This window comes from Heptranchias perlo, chromosome 4 (assembly GCF_035084215.1).
Source record: "Heptranchias perlo isolate sHepPer1 chromosome 4, sHepPer1.hap1, whole genome shotgun sequence".
NCBI lineage: Eukaryota > Metazoa > Chordata > Chondrichthyes > Hexanchiformes > Hexanchidae > Heptranchias > Heptranchias perlo.
This window is the reverse complement of record NC_090328.1, coordinates 21216569-21238456: the sequence shown is the minus strand read 5'-3', so window position 1 is coordinate 21238456 and position 21888 is coordinate 21216569. Positions and strand designations below refer to the sequence as shown.

General features: G+C 43.6%; 1 protein-coding gene across 9 annotated transcripts in view; it reads right to left on the bottom strand.

Annotated features, from left to right (window-relative positions):
• Positions 1–21888, bottom strand: part of LOC137320757 (teneurin-3) — a 736578-nt gene that overhangs the window by 60602 nt on the left and 654088 nt on the right. For all 9 annotated transcript variants that reach the window (XM_067982528.1, XM_067982531.1, XM_067982534.1 and 6 more), the window contains 4 exons: positions 18016–18232; positions 10403–10522; positions 2390–2651; positions 702–969 (listed from right to left, as the gene is read on the bottom strand). In XM_067982528.1, the coding sequence (XP_067838629.1) occupies positions 702–969; positions 2390–2651; positions 10403–10522; positions 18016–18232 (867 nt within the window). The remainder of the gene's footprint in view (positions 1–701; positions 970–2389; positions 2652–10402; positions 10523–18015; positions 18233–21888) is intronic.

Here is a 21888-nt window from a genome sequence, read left to right as displayed (position 1 = left end):
TATGAGGTGAGATTAGAGAAACGGGGGAGGGTGCAGGGGCTCTTTTCATTTGAGCATTCAAGAGCTGATCTATTAGAGGTGTTCAAAATTATGAGAGATTTTGATAAGGTGAACAGGGAAAAATTATTTTCACTGGTAACTAGAGGGCATAAAGTTAAGATCCTCATCAAAAGAACAAAGAGAAAAGTTGGGGGAACTTTTTTTTTAAAAGCAGTGTGTTAGGACATGGAATGCCTCACCAGGAACAGTGGTGGAAGCAGAATCTATAACAGCTTTTAAAAAGGAAGTGGTTAAATATTTTTTAAAAATTAAAAGGGTTAAGGGAAAATGGCAGGCGAATGGGATGAAGTGGATAGTTCTTTCAAGCGCAATGGACCAAATGGCCTCCTTTGAGCTGTAAGATCCTATGGTTATAGGTTCTTAGCTCCTCATTGTTATGCAGTGATCATTACTGAAAAGTACATGAGCATGAATATTAGGCGAAGGTTGTATTGGGCTTGCTTGTACTGACCACTACAGTCGAATAACTTGCCAGCAATCACTAGCAATTGGGGTCAAGCATCAAGAACAATGACTTGGCTGAGGTACTGCAGGGTGGTTGGACCCAATGCCATGAGCTTCTGGCTCCAGGAACGGAGGAGAGAAAACCGGAGACATACAATAAGCAAATACGCCAAGGCGAAGTTCTCTTTTCAACTTACCAACTGCCTCAGACAAGCCGTAGACCTTTTGATTGTAGGCATCCGTTTTGTCCCATATGAAGGTGTATGACAGATTGGGTGACGCCGGGAACCATTTCTGGAACAGCCGGCCAACCACAGCCACCATCAGGTGAACCTTCATCAAGTTGAACGGCACTGCACTCTGGGTCATGGTGATTTTCAGAACTGGCTTATACCCAGCAGCACGCGAGCTCAGGTAGGTGAGCTTCAGATCTGTGCCAGGAATCTCTGTCTCTTCATGAAGCACCTAGAGGATATCAGAGAGAGAGAGAGAGAGAGAGAGAGAGAAACTTTGTTTACAGCTGAAGCAAAGGCCATGACAATGCATACAACCACTCGGGAGATTTTAAGCCAAAAACAAAAAATCACTTATTTCATTTCAACTGTGATTTCTCCTGGGCAGGCATTACCAACACTCCATTAGACAGTACAGATGGGGCCATCAATATGGAACGGGAAATTTGATTGAAGAATGTAATTATGTCTGTACACAGAGCCAGCAAGTTTATATTATCACAGACCCCAGGTGCGTGAACGGAAACCTTGTAATAAAAAGATGTTATATTGCTAAGGTGACGCGGTCATGCTGCATGTTGGAAACTGAATGCGTGGTACCACAGAGCAGAGGGATTTAGAAGGCACCCTCCCCAACCCCCCGAACCCCCCTCCGCTGGGATCGCCAATCTCTACCATGTTGGCAAAGGCAGGTGATGAGAGCAGAGGTGAAGTGCCTCCCTACTGGGGGTTGGTGAGAATGAAGGGATAATAACAGGAGAGGTAATAAAAGAACAGAACGGCACTGAGTCTTACAGACTAGGAATCTCCACAGTTTGATTCCTGGCCTGAGATGAGTTCACTGATTTCAGCTGGGCAGGATGTTTCCACTTGTTGGGGAGTCCAAAACTAGGGGCCATAAATATAAGATAGTCACTAATAAATCCAATAGGGAATTCAGGAGAAACTTCTTTACTCAAAGAGTGGTGAGAATGTGGAACTTGCTACCACAAGGAGTAGTTGAGGCAAATAGCATCAATGCCTTTAAGAGGAAGCTAGATAAACATATGAGAGAGAAAGGACGAGAAGGATATACAGATAGGGTTAGATGAAGTAGGGAGTGTGGAGCATAAACACCGACATAGATCAGTTGGGTCGAACGGCCTGTTTCAGTGCAGTAAATTCTATGTAAACGATTTGGTATGAAATTGGCTACAAGTTTGTTTATGCCCCCTTTGACTCCCCTCCAATGGTTCGTATTACTGGCGGGGGGGAGCATGATGCACAAGATTGCGTTGTTGAGAGCACAGCGTGAGTTCCAACGGCCTTTCCTCACCCTTCTTGTCACGTGCTCGTGAATCCAATGACCCCATGTGCGGCTGTCGAGCGAGGGCGGGATCGGAGACAGCGGCAATGACCCCCCCCCCCCATGGTTGAATAGCCTGCTATGCGTGCTCACATAGGAAGGTTACCTTACATTTGGGTAAGGTGCCAGACAACAGCTGACGCAAATGGAAATGCCTCGAGGAGTGCAAATAAGAAAATTGGGGAGAGGGAGGAAAAAAATGGGAGACACTACCGAAGAGGCTGCTGGGAAGCACTGGCTTTTCATGCGGTTTCCTTTAGTTGCTATACATGAGAAGAATTCCGTTGTGGTGTAAGGCACCAGTTACCTGCGTCTCAGGAATAATGGAGCTCTCTGAAGGAGATGACCGGAAAAAGGTGGACAGAGGAGAAGCCAAGATGATGGGATTCGGCCTCACAAATCCACTCAGATCACAGCTGGGGATTTCGTTCTCTTCCTTCTTCATGACCATGGTGTCCATCACGTAAAAAACGTTCCATGGGATCCACACGGTGTGATACTGGGTGATGAACGGGACTCTTTCGAAGCACAGGGTGAGAGAGGCCCCGCCGTTTGCCACCAAGTCAAACCTGATCAAAAGAAGAATTACAGCAAAAAAAAATCAATATCACTCAAGGCATCAAACTACATTATAGAACTGGGCTTTATCTTTAGCACTGCTGAGCAGAACAACACCTTGTGCCACTCAATCACATTAAAATGATTCAGAATTGTTACCATGGCTTCTAGAACAGTAAGACTGAATAGAAAGTGTTTTTCTTTTAAAGAGAATGAATTTCTGGTCTGCAAGCAAGAAAATCCAATTTACAGAAATGATTTATATGATTATGCTACTAACGTCAGAGAGCAGCAAAGAAATTGGGGCTAATGTAATCATTACATTGAAAATCGTGTAATCGCTCGGTTCGTAAATGCATCGCCTGGTGTGGAGCTGGGCTACGGAGACCAGAAAGGTTCGAGATTGCCTTTCTGGCCTCCGTTGAGTTAGGCAGGCTCAGCAGTGGTGGGTGGTGGGGGAGGAACGGGAAATATCGGCCAAAGTTCTTTGTCACTATCCAGTGACTCCTGCTTGAAACTAAGTCCAGTGAGGACAGGATTGGGCTCAGCAGGTGATGCTCCCCAAGGTCAAAAAGCCAGCCGCCACTCACCGTCTCAGCTCTCACACGCACGCTGGCCAATTGAGCAAAGTACTTGAGGGCCTCAAGCACCTGGGGAACCTTACCCGCATAAGAAATGCAACTTTAGGAGAAGGGAGAAAATTGAAGGGGTGAAATTATTTTGCACTGTTTCAAGAGGTGGAACATTATTTGTTCTTTATCAGATCTAATAATCCTCTTTGTGATCTTGAAATACTTACAATTAGGTCAACCTGAAGTCTCGTTTCTAGGCAGAACAGATCTTAACTGTAAGTTTCTCATATAACTTAGATACATGATGCCTAGAATCATCTTGGCTGCTCACTTGTAACCTCTGAAGGGCAGTAATATCCTTTCTGTGATTATAGGTGACCAGAACTGCTCCCTCTGCGAACGCAACCCTATATCCCCTTTTACTCCAGTTGTAATGTCACAGCTGTGATAATCTTTTTTTGTCTTCCGCCATCTTTGATCTTACTGACTTGGCTGCTCTGTCAGCAGCAAATTGTCATGTGTCAATTGACTATCTGGAGGTCATTCTGGCTTGCAAGCTGAAAATTCAAGATGACACCTGAGGGGTGATTCTGCAATCCAGCACTCCCGGCAGGGAGCCACATTTGTGGAGAGCTACCATGTCATAACCCGAGCTCTGACCCCGCATTCTCTGTGAGAACAGCTCCCATGTGGGAACATGGGATCGCAGAATCACCCCTACAATCTTTACAGCTGAAACATAATAGGAAATCTTTGTCTTAAATGCATACTAATTTTATACTTTTTTCTTCCTACTTTTATACTTTTTTTCCGTGTCAATTTTCTCAACTCCAAGATCCTCAACAGCACCTCCCAGCCCTGCGACCTTTACCACCAAGAAGGACAAAAGCAGCAAGATCTTGGGAACAGCATCACCTCCAAGTCGCACAGCACCCTGACATGGACATATATGACCATTCCTTCATCATCGTTGGGTCAAAGGAATTCCCTACCTAACACCATTATGGGAGCACCTTCACCACAAGGACTGTAGTGGTTCAAAGAGAAGGCCCACTGCCACCTTTTCAGGGCAATTAATGTGGTTTTGTGAGCATCACTCATCCTGCGAGCAAGGAACAAAATGATCCAGAATCTTCCCCATCTCCACGAGCCAATAAATAACGGCGTAAACTCACTTTGTCATCAGGGGAAGCTTTATAACATTTTTTCAAACCTGATTTTCTCCCATCTTCAGGTGGCCACTAAGTACTGTGCAACTGGGACTCTATTCAGCCAGTCTGCCTCCCATCCTCCAGATAACTAAAAAATCTGTCCCTGGGGAAGTCTAAGTGAGCGTGCCAGTGAACAGTGGGATATGAACTGGAATCTTTTTTTTAAGTATGTCTGATCCTTTGTCCGAACTTATACTTCAGCTACATAAGACACAAGTGAGATAGGATCAATATTTACGAGATGAAAAGGAAACATTGCAAATGTTGGAAATCAGAAATAAAAACAAAACATCTTAGAAATACAAAAGGTGAGTTAATGTTTCAGGTGGAGACTCTCAGAACTCAAACCTGTTTTCCACCTGAAGCCAAATTTTCTTTCTATTCAGAGGCAGATGGACATTTTGCAATGGGCTGAGCAAAATTAAAGCACTATCTGTAACGATGAACGTCAAAAAGATGATGAAGGGATTTGATAGGGTAGATAGAGAGAAAAAATTTCCTCTGGTGAGGAAGTTCAGAACAAGGGGGCATAACCTTCAAATTAGAGCGAGGCCGTTCAGGGGTGATGTCAGGAAACACTTCTTCACACAAAGGAGTGGAAATCTGGAACGCTCTCCCCCAAAAAGCTGTTGAGGTTAGGTCAATTGAAAATTTAAAAATTGAGATAGATGCATTTTTGTTGAGCGAGGATACTAAGGGATACGGAGCAAAGGTGGGTAAATGGAGTTGAGGTACAGCGCAGCCACGATCTAACTGGATGGTAGAACAGGCTCGAAGGGGCTGAATGGTCTACTCCTGTTCCTATACTTAATTATTGGAGATTGCATCAGTGACCCAAGGTGGACATGTTTTGATCATTGTGTGGGAGGAATGGCTGCAGGCTGCACTGAAAAGTTAAGCATTCATCCTAGTAACAGAGGCAAAAAGAAATGTGATAAATGCTGGATGATAACTAACATGCTGATGTAATTGTTAATCTTATTGTAATGGATGCTTTCAGCCCCTTCCATCACAAGAGTACCCCACCTGAAATATCAGCCGATCTTTTCCTTTCTGATGCTGACTGACCTGCTATTTTTAAAGTATTAATTCCTCTTTTTACCGAGGAATTTAGAAAATACGTTGAAATTATAAAAAATAGTCAGTGATTTGACTCTGGCTCCAACAGGGAAAAGAAGTAACCTGTTTTAGTCTCCTTTTTTGATCCAATTTTGCACAATGGCACAACTGAAACATTCTTTCTGCTGGCCTTAATGCCCAATTTTAACAATAACAAAATATGATCAATTTTAACACAGTAAAAAACTGGTTAATGTTCAATTCAAAGACTGAATACTGTAGAGTCAATTTTCACGGCCTCTGTCGGGCTGGAGTGTCAAAAATTGTAGAGCTGAACTCACTGCCTTGTTCCCATTCCCAGATCACCTGCTGCCATTTTCATGGGGGCCTCATCACTTGCTGCCCAGGCGCCTGCCTGTTTCGGGCAGGAGCCTACTTGTGACATGCAAATCGGGGTCCTATGATGTACATTGGACCCCGACCCAATTTCAAGGTACCAATGGGTGGAGTGTGCGCCACGCACGCTCTGCCGATTGGTACTAGGCACGCAGAGAGACCTAACCAGCGCTCTTTAAAGGGACTGCTGCATGCGCTCAGCATTATCACGCCAGGAGATCAAAAGCATCTCCTGTACCTCCTGGGGAAAATAGCACTGAAACCTTTGTTCTTGCGGGAAAATCAAAGTCTTACAGTTTTGCTGTTGTGGTGGTCAGAAGCGCCCAAAGCTCAGCCTTTTGTGTTTATTTATTAAATATTTCATCCATGTTGGTGAGATTTGAAATCCCACAGCGGTTATGAGTCCCAATTACAGACACACATGAGGACATTGCAGGAATAAGTTTACACAAACCTATGTGAATTGCAGTACAGAATGGTGCAGTTATTGTCACATACTGGATTCAAATGTTCTACTTCTCCCAAAAGTTAGTCCCTTCAGTACTGACAGCTCCCAGTAGCTTTAAAAACATGTTCTATTTTTAACTTTCCTCAATTTCCTCCCATCTTAAGTCGCTCCTTAAAACCTACCTCTTTGATGAAGCTTTTGGTCACCTGGCCTAATGTCTCCTTCCTGAGCTCAATGCCAATTTTTGTCTGATTAGGTTCCTGTGAAGCACCTTGGGACAATTTGTTATGTTAAAGGCGCCACATAATGCAAGTTATTGTTATTATCTTCTCCTGAGCACATTAACTCTTCCATGGGTGCTAGCAGTCACCACCCCTCATCCCACCCCACCCTAGTCTTCCTGGGTGAGCCAGCACCAAGCACAGCATCAAAGCCAAACACCTGACCCTACCTGATGTCCACACACATGCCCTTTACAACAGGGGTCACTGGATAGTGATGAGGAGCGAGAGCACAGGCTGATTTGTCCCATCCCTGGCCCAGTGGGTACTGAGGCCAATTGTAGTCCTGCTGCTAACCTGGTTTGGATGAACCAAGTCAGACAGACCAGTGATTATACCAGGGCTTGCTGGTCCGCACGGCTGTATAACCCATAACGTCCAGTTCAGTTACCTACTGAGCTATCATGCAAATCTACACCTTTTTAAAAAAATCATGTAACTCTGCAGAAATTATTATTTTTTTGAAAGTATGGGGGTAATTTTGACTTCGCTGATAGTGTAAAACGGACGATATCGATTCAGCTGCCCGTTAGACATCTCCCCCAATTTTCATTTCCACTGACTTTAATGGGCGGCTGAATTGATATCGCCCGTTTTACACTATCGCCCAAATTCAAAGTTACCCCCTCGGTGTTTATTTCTTCCTTTGACAACTGCCATTGCTGCCATTGTTCTTCTGCTGAGAGGTGCAAAAGCTATAGAGTAGTGATAACTGGAGTCTTCAACTATCCTAATATAGACTGGGATGACAATAATAATATGAGGGGCAAAGAGGGGGAGGAATTAGTGAAATGTGTTCAGGATAACTTTCTTAATCAGTACGTTTCCGGCCCAACGAGGATGAAGGCATTGCTGGACTTGGTTCTTGGGAATGAGGTGGGCCAAGTGGAGCAGCTGTCAGTGGGGGAGCATTTAGGGAGCAGCGATCATAGTATCATAAGGTTTAGAATAGCTACGGAAAAGGACACGGACCACTCTAAAGTAAAAATACTCAGAGGAGGGCCAATTTCAATGGGATGAGAGCAGATCTGGCCCGGTAAATTGGAATCAAAGATTGGCAGGCAAAACTGTAATTGAACAGTGGACGGCCTTTAAAGAGGAGATGGATCTGATAGAGTCTAGCACATTCCCACGAGGCAGAAAGGTAGGGCAACTAAAGCCAGAGCTCCCTGGATGACAAAAGAGATAGTAAGATGAAATGGAAAAAAAGGGGCGTATGACAGATGTCAGGTTGATAACACAAGTGAGAACCAGGCAGAATAGAGAAAGTTCAGAGGGGAAGTGAAAAAGGAAATAAGAGGGGCAAAGAGAGAGTATGAGAATAGACTGGCGGCCAACACAAAAGGGAATCCAAACGTCTTCTACAGGCATGTAAACAGTAAACGGGTAGTATGAGGAGGGGTGGGGCCGATTAGGAACCATAAAGGAGATCTACTCACGGAGGCAGAGGGGAAGGCTGAGGTACTAAATGAGTAATTTGCATCTGTCTTTACCAAGGAAGAAGATGCTGCCAGAGTCACAGTAAAGGAAGATATAGTTGAGATACTGGATGGGCTAAAAATTGATTAAGAAGGGGTACTTGAAAGGCTAGCTGTACTTAAAGTAGATAAGTCACCCGGTCCGAATGGGATGCATCCTAGGTTGCTGAGGGCAGTAGGGGTGGAAATTGCGGAGTTACTGGCCATAATCTTCCAAACATCCATAGATACGGGGGTGGTGCCAGAGGACTGGAGAATTGCAAATGTTACACCCTTATTCAAAAAAGGGTGTAACGATAAACCCAGCATCTATAGGCCAATCAGTTTAACCTCGGTGGTGGGGAAACTTTTAGAAACGATAATCTGGGACAGAATTAACAGTCACTTGGACGAGGGTGGATTGATTAGGATTGTTAAAGGCAAATCGTGTTTAACTAACCTGATAAGAGTTTTTTGATAATGTAACAGAGAGGGTAGATGAGGGCAATGCAGTTGATGTGGTGTACATGGACTTTCAAAAGGCGTTTGATAAAGTGCCGCATGGTAGACTTATCATCAAGATTGAGGCCCATGGGTTAAAGGGGGCAGTAGCAACATGGATACAGAATTGGCTAAGTGACAGGAAACAGAGAGTAGTGGTGAATGGTTGTTTTTCGGACTGGAGGGAGGTGAACAGTGGTGTTCCCCAGGGGTCTGTGCTGGGACCACTGCTTTTCTTGATATATATTAATGACCTAGACTTGGGTGTACAGGGCATAATTTCAAAATTTGCACATGACATAAAACTTGTAAGGATAGTAAACAGTGAGGAGGATAATGATAGACTTCAAGAGGATATAGACAGGCTGGTGGCATGGGCGGACACGTGGCAGATGAAATTTAATGCAGAAAAATGTGAAGTGATACATTTCGGTAGGAAGAACGAGGAGAGGCAATATAAACTAGAGAGCACAACTCTAAAAGGGGTACAGGAACAGAGAGATCTGGGGGTATATGTGCACAAATTGTTGAAGGTGGCAGGGCAGGTTGAGAAAGCAGTTAACAAAGCAAACAGGATCCTGGGCTTTATAAATAGAGGCATAGAGTACAATAGTATGGAAGTCATGATGAACCTTTATAAAACACTGGTTCAGCCACAATTGGAGTACTGTGTCCAGTTCTGGGCACCGCACTTTAGGAAAGATGTGAAGGCCTTAGAGAGGGTGCAGAAGAGATTTATTAGAATGATTCCAGGGATGAGGGACTTTAGTTATGTGGACAGACTGGTGAAGCTGGGGTTGTTCTCCTTGGAACAGAGACGGTTGTGAGGAGATTTGATAGAGGTATTCAAAATCATGAAGGGTCTAGACAGAGCAGATAGAGAGAAACTGTTCCCATTGGCTGAAGGGTCAAAAACCAGAGGACATAGATTTAAGGCGATTGGCAAAAGAACCAAAGGTGCCATGAGGAAAAATATTCTTTTTTACACAGCGAGTGGTTAGGATCTGGAATGCACAGCCCAAGGGGGTGGTGGAGGCAGATTCAATCATGGCTTTCAAAAGGGAACTGGATAAGTACCTGAAAGAAAAATATTTGCAGGGCTAATGGGATAGGGCGGGGGAATGGGACTAGCTGGATTGCTCTTGCATAGAGCTGGCGCGGACTCGATGGGCCAAATGGTCTCCTTCCGTGCTGTAACCTTTCTATGATTCTATGGCAGAGAAGAGACCTGGTCCCAGGTCTGTCCCTGTTTCACTCTGTGGGGGGAAACTATTCACAGACTGACTGCCTCCTCCCTCAGGTGTTCCAAGTGAGATCAGCAACTCACTACCAAGTCGCGTTTCCTTTGTTAAATTTTAAATCTATCCTTTATATGCACATTTGTGATTTTGCATACAATATATTGCATTCCCTATATAGAGGGAGATTGATGCACCAATGGGCCATCATCAGGGTAAGTGATGTGTTACAACATGATATTCGGTGACAAATCCAGTGAATTACGACATTTACAGTGCGTGGCCCGATTTACTGTCCAAGTACTGCACTTTTGTATAAGATGTCCCAGAGGCAATGTAAACATGGATGTGAGGAATAACTTGCTGAAAATAAAGTTATCATTCAAATAACATTTGGAGGAGTTTTACAATTGAACACTGGATAGCAGAATTTAAAACACATCTGGACTATGCAATTAGTCCAAACTAGTATTTTGAATATACACATGAAAGGATTTTGCTATTTCGTTTCGGTTAAAATGTTCGGTTCCCTGCTGCCGCCTCGCAGGGTTAAATCACGCACAAGGTGCAATATTTTTTTCCCCCCAGCAAAAACTCACATTCCATCCTGGCGTGTGATGGCGTAGCCATATTGCGGGTAGTGCAGAAAGGACACGTTTACTCCGATGAGGGGCGTCCCGTCAGCGGTAAGCACTTGCCCTCTGATAACGGAGCTCAGACTGTGGAGGGGGTCGGGGGGAGGGAAGAGAAAAGAGAGGAATCAAACACCTATTTAATATTTTGTTCGTGAGCAGGCGCGTTCTGTCAGGAAACGCTGTAGGAAAATGCCATAAAAAAGTGATTAAATAATACAGACAAGGACATTCCAAACTGCAATTTATCTTCATAAAACACTAATATTGTTTCAGATATTCTGATTTAATGCAGGCATTCCCCTGGCAACTTATCAAGATCAATATGATCCATGCCTTGCAGTTAGAACATACAAAGCACCTTTTCCCTGTGTTCTTTGATTGCATATGCTATATTTCAACTTAGCATGTAAATGATAATGAATTTATTATTAAAGCTTACTGGTAACTACAAAGGGGGTTGGGTAGAGGATAGGAAGTAGGAAACAGACATTCTACAAGCTTTAATATACTGCATTGGTTAAACTGCATCAGGTCAGTCAGGATAACAGGAGGTTCCCACGTTCTGCTGTACATCGGGAGCTTGTGCTCTGGGAAGGCACCTGCTTGTTTTGCAAGCACTTCATTTCCAGAACATTACAAATTCATAAAAAGCTCATTAAATAATTTGTGCCCCATTATTGCACTTGGTTAGGGCCTTTATTAAATCTGTGCCTTACTTCATTAGTCTGCTTTAAAGTCCTTAACAGACTTTTAAAGAGTTATCCATTTAGCCTGAACCAAGGGAATCTACCGGAGGATTTGTGGATTTGCAAAGGTTGTGCTCCCATCAGCAATATGAAGATGACTCCAATTTCTCATACGAGGTACTAGTGCGGCTTGTAAGTCAATGCATTAAAGCACTTCTCCTGCAATTGTAACTCTTTGGTTAATTCTTAGGCAATTTATATATTTCCTTTCTATTCTTTCTTTCTGGTCTCCATGAAACATATCCTATACTTTGCGAGTGCAACATGCTCTCAGGTCTCTATCACTCTCACTAAGGACAGTTCCTTAGAGTGCATTCCGGGGTGACTTGCTCCCTTGTTGTTTTTCTCTCTGTTCCTTGCCAGGAAAGTGTATGACCTCCAAATGGCTCCTTTCCTTCTGTCGGGGTGCCCAACTTTCTCGAAAGTCAGTACAAGTGCAAAATTAATGCTACTTCCCAAAATGGCACAGTTGTCAATTGTCGTCTCGATTTGTTTCGTGCGCTACAATCTTGTGCATTCAATTTGTGCATCTCTTGTAGCCAGTATGTGGCCAAGAAAATACAATGCTCTCTCATCTCTCCCTCTAATTCCAACTGAGAGGCAACTATGTCTGAATGTCCGCCGTCACCACGAGATGTCTGATCCGATCACTGCACAGTAACAGCAGGTTACACAGACAGGATACATGACTGAACAAAACTAACTACAGTTTTGCCCACAGCCACCATGAGATGTCGGGTTGCCAACCCTCCGGGATTGACCTGAAAACTCCAGGAGTTGAAGATTAATCTCAAGGAGACTCCTGGAGAAAAATCATGGGAGGGCATTAAATAACTTGTGTGGGTTTTTTTCATTTTCTCTGAAGGCTTTCCTTTATTAGTTCTAAAAATATTGCAGATGCAGGGAAAAAGGCTGTTTGACTGACAGTCAAGAATCATCCAATCAGGTAACGAAGAGCCTATTTGCTTTGCAATTGGTGTGGGAAGGTGGGGCGCCGCGAGGATGGACCAATGGCAGGAGCGTGGGGCGGTTGGAGGTTATTTGATGAAATCTCCCAGGATACGTCCAACCAGAGTTGGCAACCCTAATGAGATGTGTGACCTGTCAATCATACTGAAACGCTAACTTACACCGACAGAACAGTAGTGGCTCCTCCTCTCTGCTTTGAATTCATGAGATGTAAATAAGCAGTTCATTTTTTTCCACGTACAAACATCACAGGAGAAGCCCAAGTCAAATTCAAGTGGGGAACTTGCTGAAAGGTCTTTCCTAATAAAGCTATTACATGTTGATCTTGCTATGGGCCTCAATTTAAACCAACTCTTTGACCTAATTATTTGCACATTCTTTGTCCTGCACTGATGATGTTTCATACCATTTGGCAGTTATTATTAAAGCAGTTTGCAGATCACTCAATCTATTTTTCAATCGTTGCTGTGACTGCCATATCTGGTGATTTTCTTGCCTCCCTCTTTCCAGATTCTCTGTATTTTTCCCAATTGCACTGCAATGCTTGCTTATCTTTTAGTCTTCAGTTCTGGTGAAGGATACACTTGAGATGTCACATCCTGTCCTTTTTCTTTATAAATGCTGTCTGACCTGCTCTGTACTTCCAGCATTTTCTGCTGTTATTTCAGATTTCCAGCATTTGCTAGTCTATTTTTGAGCTGATTGCGTGTTTGCCCCTATTAGCTAAGAAATAGCTTGTTAAAAAAAAAATCAGTGAATGCATGGATATCGTATGGTACATGAAATGAGCAGCTGACACAAACTGAAGTAGAGGAGTAAACCAGAGGTCAGGATTCACATTCGCCATCCCACTTAGGTAATTTTTAACTTTATGTTCGATATTTCACCTAAACTCTGGCCGTAACCTGTGTATTGTGGAGAAACCCCCCCCCCCCCACAACCTACGGAATTCCCAGGCAAACAACTGCAACTTAATTACGTCTGAATCCAAACAGATTGGATACCAACAGCCCATTCATCTTTGCGACTATGCAATCAGCACTATAACATGTTTTTTTTCTGTAAAGTGTTTGCATAGAGATTTCCTCTATACAATCAATTATTTAAAAATATACCAATGCAACTATATTGAAAAAATTTAACTTTTATGAAATCTTTTTACCTGCACCTACCAACAGGCCTGAACACCACTTACAAGCAATGTGAATGTGTATACAGCCAGGTGAGGATGAGGCAAAGAGGCTGCAATGGGATATAGACAGGTTAAGTGAGTGGGCAAGAAGGTGGCAGATGGAGTATAATGTGGGGAAATGTGAGGTTATTCACTTTGGCAGGAAGAACAGAAAAACGGAATATTTTAAATGGTGAGAAACTATTAAATGTTGATGTTCAGACGGATTGGGGTGTCCTTGTACACGAAACACAGAAAGTTAATATGCAGGTACAGCAAGCAATTAGGAAGGCAAATGGTAAGTTAGCCTTTATTGCAAGGGGTTGGAGTACAAGAGAAAGGAGGTCTTGCTGCAATTGTACAAGGCTTTGGTGAGATCACACCTGGAGTACTGTGTGAAGTTTTGGTCTCCTTTCCTAAGGAAGGATACGCTTCCCTTAGAGGCGGTGCAATGAAGGTTCACTAGATTGATTCTTGGAATGAGAGGGTTGTCCTATGAGGAAAGATTGAGTAGAATGGGCCTATATTCTCTGGAGTTTAGAAGAATGAGAGGTGATCTCATTGAAACATACAAGATTCTAAGAGGGCTTGACAGGATAGATGCTGAGAGGATGTTTCCCCTGGTTGGAGAGTCTAGAACTAGGGGGCATAGTCTCAGGATAAGGGGTTGTCCATTTAAGACTGAGATGAGGAGGAATTTCTTCACTCAGAGGGTTGTGAATCTTTGGAATTCTCTACCCCAGAGTGCTGTGGATGTTCAGTCATTGAGTATATTCAAGTCTGAGATCGATAGATTTTTGGACTCTAAGGGAATCAAGGGATATGGGGATCGGGCAGGAAAGTGGAGTTGAGGTCGAAGATCAGCCATGATCTTTTTGCATGGTGGAGCAGGCTCGAGGGACCGTATGGCCTACTCCTGCTCCTAATTTTTATGTTCGGTGCTGCAACCCATTTAAAGATCGCGTGCATGAAAGCAAAACTTAACATTAAATAAAGAGGATTAACAGTTATCACAATCTGAAAGCTGTAGCCACAAATTACTCATACTTTGTTTCTTTTTTGTAATTAAAAAAAACACTGGTTCTTCTAAACCTGAGTCAGGAGGACAATTGGTTAGTTATTTATAAAACTGTATTTGTGACCCCATTTTTACAGATCATTAAAACCATTTGTCTTCGATTTAAGCAGGCATTAGCTGGTGATTGCACAGTAATCTTGTTCTGCAATCTGCCTATCCCCACAAAATTTCCATACAGACTCGCATTAAAACAAACTGAAATGTCTTTGAAATGAGTAAGAAGAAAATCCAGAGTTTTGAAACAAATGAGCATATTAATAGGTTTTGGATAGATCTGGCTTATCATGGATCTAATTATACTTTGGCTGCAGTGTTTCCCTATATAATAACAGTGACTACACCTCAAAAATAATTCATTGGCTGTGAAGCGCTTTGGGACGCCCTGAGATCGTGAAAGGTGCTATATAAATGCAAGTTTTTTTCTTTCTTACTCTGACTGCACCTTCTGTCAGATATATTCTGCTGACAGCTCTCCCAATGTCTTGATGCAGGGGTGTCCAACCTTTCGGAGCAGGGGTCAGGCGGAATTGTGATTAAACACCATGGCCACCGTAAGCACTTACTTCCTGATGAAACATTTGCTCATTTGTTGAACAATCATCTGCAAGTCCCTATCATGCAGCACAGAAGGGGGCCATTCGTTCCATCGTGGCTGTACCGACTCTTTGAAAGATCTTCCATGCTGTTGCTAATGGTTGGTCCAGGGGCAGGGCAGGCAAGGTATAGAGGGGAACACAGGAGCTAGGAGGGGTGCAGTTAGGTGGGGAACTGAGGGTGGGGCTGGGAAAGTGATAAAATAAACAATCTATTGCATTTTTTTTGGCCAGATGGAAGAAATTTTATTTTTAAATAAAGAATACTAAAAAAAAATTAAAATTAGAAAGCTAAAAATAAAAATATAAAAAAGAAGATTGCTTTATGTGTTCTTGTGTGGATCTGATTATCCCATGGCTAGCATGGACAAGGTTGGGATCCAATTAATCTGTAGTGTCACATGGGGCGTATGGGGTGACCCTTAAAAGTAGCACCTCTGTATGGGAGACAACTGTACCCCAGAGGGTAATTTCACGAGCAGTTGGTCCTGACTCACCCAGCTCTCACCTAATGGCACCAAGTGCCACATTCCGGAACTTGGCATCCTAGTGAGAGTAGCCAAAGAGTAATGGTCGAACACTCGGTGAATTCTAGACCTCTGAAACTGAATGAATTGTGAAGGATGAGAAAGACAATTCCCGCCAGATAAACAAGGGCCACATTCACCGTTCAGGAACCAGGGAAGGAGCGAAATGTTTTTAAATTGGTAAGCTGCAGGGCTACGGACCGGGTGCTGGAAGATGGGATTAGAATGGGCACCTGGTTGTTCTTCGAGCCGGCGTGGACATGATGGGCCGAATGGCCCCCCTCTTGCTGTATCTTTTCTATGGTTTCTATAGTAAAAATGTGGGCCCCCCTGCCATTTGCTAAAAATCTCAATACCCTAAATGCTAAAATTCAGTTCCTCTCCCCACCATGCAGACCAAAATTCTAACATCACCGACATTTTTGTTCTTCATAGAATCATACATCACAGAAGGAGGCCATTCAGCCAATCATGACTGTTCCATCTTTTTGAAAGTGCTATCCAATTTGTCCCACTTCACTGCTCTTTCCCCATAGCTCTGCAATTTTTTCCTTTTGAAAGTTACCATGGAATCTGCTTCCATCAGGCAGTGCATTCCAGATCATAACAACTCACTGCGTAAAAACAAATTCTCCTCATCTCTCCCCTGGTTCTTTTGCCAATTATCTTAAATCTACGTCCTCTGGTTACTGACCCTCCTGCCAGTTGAAATAGTTTCTCCCTATCTACTCTATCAAAACCCTACATAATTTTGAATACCTCTATTAAATCTCCCCTTAACCTTCTCTGCTCTAAGGAGAACAATCCTAGCTTCTGTAGTCTCTCCACATAACTGAAGCCCCTTATCCCATGTATTTCCTGGCCTGGCCTGGCCAGCTCTGCTCCCCCTGCCACCTGCCGTCCTGTTCTACCGCCTGCCATGGCCCACCACCAACTGCTCCCTGTCGCTCCCTTTTTGAGGCCACTTTTACTGCTGGTGCTGCAGTTGATTCTCACAGGCGAGCTGCAACTGATGATCCTGGAGCATTCACCACCAATGTGTCCTCCTTGTCCGTCTCTATCAAAGGGGGAGGGACGAGGCATCCTTTGTGAAGTGCACAGTGTTAAACTGCAACCTCTTTAAAAACTGCCTAGGCCCAGTGGATTGGCAAAGGCTGCTTCTTCTTTGGGTTAAATGCATCAATCAACAGTAGCCTTTTTATTTAATGTCTGTGGTTCAAGAAGGTTAAACAGCTCAGGCAGACAATCTTCATTCAGCATAAGTGCAGAAAGAAGAATGGAATTATGGGTCAAGTGAAACGTGGCCTGTAGGCGACACTGCAATGGTGGAATGCACTGGTGAATATCGTATTGAGCTATACAGACGATGAAGGTCATCGATTCAATCCTCAGCCGATGCTGAGTTAGTTGATCTTAACTGGAGCAACATTGGGCTGTTTCAATTGGCCTCAGTGTACTAAAATAATGATGTGGAGATGCCGGTGATGGACTAGGGTGGACAAATGTAAGGAATCTTACAACACCAGGTTATAGTAACTGTTGGAAATAAAACTGTTGGACTGTAACCTGGTGTTGTAAGATTCCGCACTAAAATAAGAAGGTGGGAGGGGAATAATCAGCCAGAACTGCTGCTCCTCATCACTATCCAAAGATTCCAGCTGGAAAATATGGAGGCCGGTTGAGGACAGGATTCGGCTCGGCTATGATACCCCTCAGCTAATATTCACTGTCCAGTTTCACAGGTGAAGAATGGCCACTTGGGTGAAGTAGCACTGACACCTGTGGAACTGCACCCCATCAAGGAGTCAGCATCAGTGGGATAGAAGAGGGCAACAGGGCAGGAAATAATGAATTACAAAATAAAAACAAGAAATCTGCTGCCTTGGGATGATGCTTCTGTTGAAATATTAGCAGTACAGGAAAGAAATAACTTACATTTATATAGTGCTTTTTACAACCATAGGAGAGCTTTACAGATAGTGGTTATGTGGGCAAACACACAGTAAGGTCATACAAACAACAATGAGATAAGTAACCAGTTGGTCTGTTTTTGGCAGTGTTCGCTGGAGGGACAAATCTTAGCCAGGATAACTCACATGCTCATCTCTGAATAGTGCACTGGGATGTTTTACACCCAACTGTACAGGGCTTTAGTTCAATGCCTCATCTGAAAGCCAACACCTCCAATAATGCTGCACTCCCTCAGAACTGCACTGAAGTGTCAGCCGAGATTATGTGCCCAGGTCCTGGAGTAGGGCATGAACCCATGACCATCTAACTGAAGGACAAGAGTGCTACCACTGAGCCAATATGACAGACTTGCTAAGGGAGCCAAAGGTGTTTCTATGGCTTAAAGCAATGATCCAAAATGTGCTTGAGGAATGAAAAATAGTTTGGGCAAACTCTCTTATTACATTTTAACAAAATAGACAACACACTACATCACTGTGTGATCGGATTTATCTGCATTCATTTCAGCATTGACAGACTAACCTCCTGTTGAAAGGATTTTCCCCAGGTAGGACATGACTGCTGTCTGGCCCAATAAGAAATTTGATTCGATCATAGAAGGACCTGGCAGCTTGCTGAGAGGGTGGCTGCTGGCTTTGACCAATAATGTCTAGCGGGTCAGGCGAGCCGCGGCAATAGGGCTGGTTCTGGCAGGAGCTGTGTAAGCAGCAGTCGGGATCCATGCAATCGATCAGTCCATCTGCAGAATGGAAAAGCAGTCAAGTGACAAATATGTTCTTGTTGTTCTTCAACCACATTTGAAGAGCTTGAACAGTCGAGTTGCTTTCTTAACTTACCAAGTCCCAAAACCGCAGTGTAGAGCAGCAGGCAAACAGTTATATCAATAGTCACTCATGGGACCAACAAGGAAGGGCCTTGTGTGAATGTTAGTATGTGTACGTTTAATTTTTCACAAGAAATTCCATTGTCTGCTATTTCAACAGCGGCACGAGCCCATTTCGGGTTAACGCCTTGGTTAAGATAGCAAAAAAAGGATAATATTGCTGACGATAATAATCACATAGCGTAATTTCAAGCCCGCATTTTTAAAATTCTGACACTGAATATTGAAGAGGAAGCTGGCTGAAACTCCTCCTGTTGATAATTTTAGCAACAAACAAAAGCCAGAGTGATTACAAAAGAGGAAATCACATTTTGTATTCACCTTAACTATTTTGCCAAAATTAACGGCAGGAGCTATTTCAATCCTCCGCTGTGTATTTCTAGCATCTTCTGTTTTTACTCCAGATTTTGAGCATTTGGGATTTTTGTTTTACTTTGTTTAAGGTGTTAATCAAGACAGCCTTCGGTTCAAGTGAGCTTGATGCGATGTTCAGTTTTTCTCCCAATTAACCAATGGCCTTTGTAGATTAAAAAATAGCACTGACTGATGTGTGTACAATTACAATGAACTGTCAATAAGTCATTCTAAGCCAATTCAATGCAACAGTTTAAATAACTTTGATAAGATATGGAGAGAGTTGTGTCTCTTCAGGAAGGCTTTAAGGATTTGTGATATTGAGCTGATATTTGCTTTCTTTTGCCCAGATTGAGTTTTGTAACCATCCAGCTTTCTTATTCCCTGTACAATCTGAATGTCAATTCTGGAGGACTTTGCTCACCTGGGAAATGACATTAGGTGAGGAGAGAAGGGAGGAAAAAGGGAAATAACGTCAAGATTATCACAGGTTGCCTCAGGGATGACCTGAAGCTGCAGCAGGAGCCTTTAATCGTACCTTGATAGTTTCCTTTAATTAACTCTTTCATGGCTGAAGTAGACCTTTCTGAAAAATGCGCTGATGGCAGAGAACCCCGTTCGTCCAAGTTCGTACTCGGAAAATGACTCCCATAGCTTCCTTTTGTCTCAAGGAATAGTCTGCTAACTAAATGCTAAATATCACTTTTAATATCATTGTGGTTATTAAGAAAAATGCCGCTGGTTATTGCGCCTCTCTTTTTTTTCCAAAGGGAGAAGTGTGCTGCTTTCAGTAAGCTGCAGAGTAAATACAATTGCAGCACAGAGAGAGTTAAAGTTCTTTTTGCAGTACTACTGCAGTACAGTCCTTTCCCTCAGGAAATATAGAAGTGAAGTAGAGAAAGAGGCACTCTCAAATTTAGTCATTCATCTTTGTTAGTTTATGTAAAGCAAATGTACATCTGGCACGTAGTCTGCAGGTCATAAAACAGCAAGAGATTGACACCCTCAGAACTAATCAGCTGGAAATACATTTTTACAAGCGTCTCCAAAAATATCAATCAGAAACAAGAATCTCATTTTCAGCTGCTGGGAAGAAGCCTGAAGTGCTTGGTTATTTTTCGATGGACTTTATCAACTACTTGCCCGAGTGAGTGACGGATGACTGTGGAACTGTTTTCCTGTGACTTGAGAAGTTATTCTTCATTATTTGATGTCCTCTTACAGCCAGCGTTATCTACTGTTGCTAACTTGATTGCATCATTTTTCATTGGAAAGGCTGACCGCTACTACATAACATGGCAACAGAACGTGGGGTCATCGCGAAATGCACCATGGACTGAATCTGTTTTGATCAATAGGGTAACAACCCCTGTCTCACCACATGTCCAGAGCCAACAAAATACCCTCACCCGAAAGCATGTAACCCTACCAAACCAATGTGTACAACTGTGCCTACCGACTTACTGCATCGGTGGGCCCTCCAACAAGTACCGTGCGAGTATACAATTGCACCTTGATGTAAAGGCCATAGTAGAGATATCTACGTCACAGAGAGCTGTACTAAATATTTCATTGATTTCAAATGAAAATTATGGAATAAAAGTCTTTTTCACGTAGAATTGCACGTAGCTGGGGTAGAGTTTGACTTCTGGTCGATTGACTGGCGAAGCACGCTGGCCGTCTGCCCATTCTGGCGAAGAGGCCGCTGTGATTTACAGGCCCCGGCCTCTTTTGAGATTGGCTGGCGAGTGGCGGATGCCAAACAGAGGTTCCGATGCAGCTCGGCACTCTTCGGCCTCAGGATTATCGGCCAGGTGCTCGGGATTTGGGGGGTGGACAGAATGGTGAGGTGGGGCGAGGCTTGTGGGCAGATGCTCAGGATTAGGGGCGGGGACACAATGGTGAGGCTGCAGTATTTTTGTGGAGCCAGGAAGAGCACTCCTGCGCATGGGAGGAGAGCATCGTAAACTCTACCCACGTGTTCCTTAAAATTGCAATCGGGGTTCGAACGATGTCATTAGGACCCCGATTTGCCTGGGAAAGAGGCCGACCGCTTGTTTCAGGCAGGCACTTCGGCCGCCCAGCGGTAGGAAACACAGCAGCCAATTTATGCACAGCAAAGTCCCACAAACAGCAATGTGATTGCGACCGGATGATCTGTTTTAGTGATGATGGTTGAGGGATAAATATTGGCCAGGACACTGGGGAGAACTCTTCTGAATAGTGCCATGGGATCTTTTATGTCCATCTGAGAGGACAGACGAGGCCTCGGCTTAACATCTTATCTGAAAGATGGCACCTCCGACAGTGCAGCACTCTCGCAGTACTACACTGGATTATCAGCCTAGATTATGTGTTTATGTCTATGGAGTGGGGTTTAGAATCCACAACCATCTGCCACAGAGGCGAAAATGCTACCACTGAGCGACAGCTAGCAATGATACTTCACACATAATAACAGAGGATAACTCAAATTCAGGCACGTGTAACATATGAAGAGCGCAACCTTGCTGGCATATTCTAAAGGGATTAAAAAGAAGAAAGAACTTTTTATTTCTTTGTTAAATATCACTGGCAGCCCCAGCAGTGGGAATCTGGCTGAGGAGATGAGCTGAGTTGAAATTGACTGGAGGGAGCAAATGCTTCGGCTGTCACTGTGTTGTGATATTCTAAATGAATTGACATGATGTGACTTGACTCCCACTGGGTTGGGATACATTTTTTATTCAAGACCATATTTTGTATACTATTTATACATGCATCATTTTTTTTATTTTCGCGATTCCTTTTCCCTCTGTGCCCCAGCTCCTCTCCTGAAGATGTTTGACTCTCTTATGGGGTATGGTTGTAGGCGTCCCAGTGACCTTCCAGCACTTTGCAAAAGTGACCATTATTCATATGTGAGCCTCGACAGTGAGCCTCAACAGTGAGTGTTGGCGGGCTGTTTGATTATGAGATGCATTACAGCCAAGCTTAATCCTACCCTGCTCCTCCCCAACATCCACACATTTCCAGCAGAGGTCACTGGATAGTGACCATAAGAGAGAAAACTGGGTGTTTTTTCTCCCCCTCCTAAGCCAGGGGATGTAACACCCTGCACCTGCCTTGGCTAAGGTCAGCAAACTCAGCACAGGCTGTGAATAAACTTGGGGCTTTCC